Consider the following 4,044-nt stretch of genomic DNA (forward strand, 5'->3'; position numbering starts at 1 on the left):
AGGAGGAATAGATTGAGTACGTTAAGTGGTGGGGTTCTAGTACAGGAGTGTGAAGGTGTCACGGTGACAGGGAAAAAGGAGGCTTGAGTGCAGGAGGCACTGAGAGCCGCTTGCTGGGTTTAGGACACTGTGTGTATTTGAAACAGCTTGGGAGTAATGACCAGGATGAAAGCGGGACAGCCTAACAAAGTGAAAATCCAGAGTGGTTTTAAGAAAATGTGTCAGGGAGTGCAACATCCACATACATCTCATGTCGCAGTGAGCTAACGTGCCAGGTTTCAACTCAGTTTGGTACAGAAATGGGAGGAGCGTGACCCATCCTGACTCACAGTTGTCCCTTCACCCAGCTTCTGAATCTGGACTGTGATATTCCCACCTTGCTCACCACACCAAACAAAAGGCACACTCAAGCTTTGTCTGCTTTATTTCACTACATTAAGTTAAGCAATAAGGCAAAACAATAACCTGTCATTCATAAAGATCAAGGAATGCCTCTCATTTCTTTGGGTGGGGGGTGTCAAAGGATATTTCTTCACAAATATACATGACGTTACCTCATTATGCCTTTAAGCACTTTGAACCAAAAAACTTTGGTAGGTTAAACAAATGACAAGTCCAAATTAACTTAGCCTTAAGTTTCCAAAATTGTAGTTTCAAGTGCTAATGACATCTAATTCTCCTGCAGTGGCACACAATGACTAGGCATTAAAAATCTTGCACTTACTCTAATATAAAAAGCAACAAGTAAAATTCCAAACCCACCAGCTGCAGGTGTTAAACCATTTTCTACTAGTACACAGAATGTAAGCCTGCATGGAAAACTATCTCGAGGAAACATTAAACCAAGGGCTCTGCTATTCTGCAATTTGGCTTCTGGAGGGAAAAAAAACCTACGATAAAGTGTCTGTTTTTGTATCACGTGGAGCTGATGAGAGGCGTCACTTCAACTATGCGAAGGCATAGCCGTCCGAAGCTAGTCTCCATTCTGGTTTCACAACAGGCTCTCGCAGGTCAGGAAATAAAAATGAATTTGACACTACGTGGGGTCACAAAAATTAAACTATTTCTAGCCTGCAAATTTATCATTCTACAACCCCCACCCCCACCCCACCCCACTCCTAAGAGGCTAACCCTACGTCTTACTTCCATAATAGTAGAAATATGATTAGTTTCCCTTACACTGCAGCAACTATATTAATCTGTGGAATATTGTTTCATAAAACTGGCCTGACCTTAAAAGTATAATTTAGTGTCTTTCAAAGGCTTTCTATTTATTTTTATCCTCTCAGCAGAGATGAGCAGTACTATGCTCTGTCTGTATTCTAGCTTATTATATATATTTCTTTTTAAGAGGACAGGCTTGAACTTAAAAAACAAAATCAGGGTAACGAGGAAATTTCTCCTTTGCCCAAAAGGATGTTAGCCACTTGCTAACAGTTCACTAACAAAAAGTGTGATACAACTTGGTAATCTTCTTTGTGATGTCTCATTTTAGAAACCATCACAGAAATTAAGGTGAGTAACCCCATTCCAGGACGCCAGCTGAAAACAGCATGTGTGCTGTTAGGCAAGTGTTCTGAGCAATTTGCTAACAATTCATGGTTTACTATCAAACCGGTTGTTTGATATACCATATGGTAAGTCTTAAACCCAGGAACATGGTATTTTTCTTAGTATCTAGTTTTGGATTTAAGAGATAAGCATTGTAATTTCCCTTTCAAACCAGGGGAAAGAACATTAATTCAGATCATGCTAAAAATCCAAACTTTAAAAATGTTTTCTGCATGCCAGAAAAAAACTTGTCCACCACAGCTTATTTGGGTGGGCTCTTTCCCAGCCCCAAACACTCAGCGATTTACTGAGTTAAAGAGGCAGAGATGAGAGGCATAGGGAGTAAGACACAAAGATTGCCTCCCTCTGGCCAAGTTAACTGTAGCGACATTTACAAAGAATAGAGTTTGCCACCCCCTTGACATGACATAATTGATTAAATTCTTAAATTCTTCTTAGACTAGTTCCATATTCTACTGGGGAAGATTTTTTTGAACTGATAAGTAGCATTTTGTATCCACTTAGCAGAAGGCATATTAGAGTGCCTTAAGAATGTGTCACAGGTTTTTCCAAACACCACCAAACTAAAGATCCTAGCTTATGATCAAATGGAAACCTATGGCAAGATGGGAGCTATGATAGCAAGTGAAGGGTTGTTTTGACAATGAGGCTGTATCTTGCGGAATGCAAAAACCAGTGGGTGTGCTGACCAGCATGAACAGCAGGCCCATCGTTCATTACTGTCTGAAGTATCATCCGTGACATTGTGATCTTTTGAGAGATCAGACTTGGCGATAGTATGCTAAGAGTTTCTCAGGTGGCAAATCTAAGGCCACTTCAAAGAACAGCCATCCCCTATCCCGGGGTAGAAATATGCTGTTGTTATTCAACGTGCAGGGTTCAGTGACACAGACTTACTGGCTAACAGCAGTGAGAGCAAAGGGATCGGCGGTTAAGCAGTGTCCCCAGTCGCCGGACTGTGCTCACACCTCCTAAGAACAGGACTCAGTAGTGCATCGTTATAAACAGGCCTGGTGAAGGAGAGGCGTCCACATCTTAACGCGGGTGGTGGTGATACTGTCCTTTGGGGTCTGCCCACCAGGGATACCTCTTAAGGAAGAAGTGGGCCCAAGCTGAGTTCCACGTGCTGGGTGAGCCAGATGACTTCGGTGCCCTGGTCACCTTCTTCGATGGGGCGGATGGGGGCTGCCAGGTTTTTAAAATCATGTTTCATCTTAAAACAAACGGTCACTTCACCCTCCTCACGTTGTGGGGTCACTTTGATGAAAATACCCACTTTGTTGGCTTTTCTGAAGGCTATAACGCTAGGAAGGAAATAAGCATGGTGTTAGCATGGAGTCAGCCCAATAAGCATGGAGTCAGCCCAATGACAGTCATCTTATGGCCCAACAGGAAATCTCTCATGACAAGATATGACCTCCATCCAGCTTAAAAGTTCCTCATCAAAATGTAGCTTTCTTTACTTTGTTAATATTACAGAAGTAAAATATAGTTATAAAAAATCCAAATGGAAAAACATGTCTTTCTCCATATTTTCCCCTTCAGCACACAGAGAAAAACTACATAATTTGGTTCTTAACCTACCAGAGATTTTACTGAGTTTAGTTCTACTTTTCTTTTATCCAACACAAAAGGAGCACACTACTTAATAATTTGCCTTTTCCACTGTTTATCACAAATACATTCCATATTGTTGATATGCTCTGCATTCCATTATAACTGAACTCTGTTATCTATTTATCATAATTGGCACAGGCTGAGATGATGGCCAGTTTTCCTGTTACAAAGAATGGTGTCTCCAATATCCTTTTACACTTACCTTTGTGTACAAGAGGTACTGTTACTATCAGATAAGAGATGGAATCTAACTCAGAGCTTTAGAGATTTCTGAAAAACCATAAATCATTGTGCTATTTGTAACTAACTTGTAATTAATAAAATTGGGGGACTGAAAATGCCTTTAGTTGAGGTTTGTTTCCATTTTCTCTGACATGTACTTGAAGTCTGTGATTTAATAACTTAATTTCAAAAGTAAAGGGCAATGAAATAAACTGAATTTACAAATGATACTTTAAGTTACCAGAACAAAACATTTACATAGATAGTACCATCTTGTATTAATTTCTACATATCTGAAAAGCTTATATAGCACAATGATGTGAAATACAATTAACAGAACTGGCCTGAAATTTGGTATCTTGGATGATTTTCCAAAAGTTTACCTTGGTGGGACATACTTCTGTACCCTATTAAGAAATTTATGGATTTATGTAAGGCACGGATTACAGAGAACACATTTTACATTGAGCTAATTTAACACATTTTTGTGTTATAACAAAAGTTATGATTTGTATCAGACTGGAAATAAATTACTTCAAAATAGCAAAAAGGAAAAAAGATTTTCTAGCTTAAAGTTACATACAACCACTGATGCCTGGGGCATTTTATTTATTTATTTATTTATTTATTTTT

The 4,044-nt window shown here is 39.3% G+C and overlaps 1 protein-coding gene across 2 annotated transcripts in view; it reads right to left on the minus strand.

The window, feature by feature from the left end:
• Positions 1-406: 406 nt before the first annotated feature.
• DCTN4 (dynactin 4 (p62)) overlaps positions 407-4,044 on the minus strand; it is a 32,931-nt gene continuing 29,293 nt past the window's right edge. For both annotated transcript variants that reach the window (XM_004686889.2, XM_004686890.2), the window contains one exon: positions 407-2,876. In XM_004686889.2, coding sequence (XP_004686946.1) covers positions 2,663-2,876 — 214 coding nt within the window. In that variant the 3' untranslated portion in view covers positions 407-2,662. The remainder of the gene's footprint in view (positions 2,877-4,044) is intronic.

Source organism: Condylura cristata, unplaced genomic scaffold (genome assembly GCF_000260355.1).
Source record: "Condylura cristata isolate star-nosed mole 26May11 unplaced genomic scaffold, ConCri1.0 scaffold00021, whole genome shotgun sequence".
Taxonomy (NCBI): domain Eukaryota; kingdom Metazoa; phylum Chordata; class Mammalia; order Eulipotyphla; family Talpidae; genus Condylura; species Condylura cristata.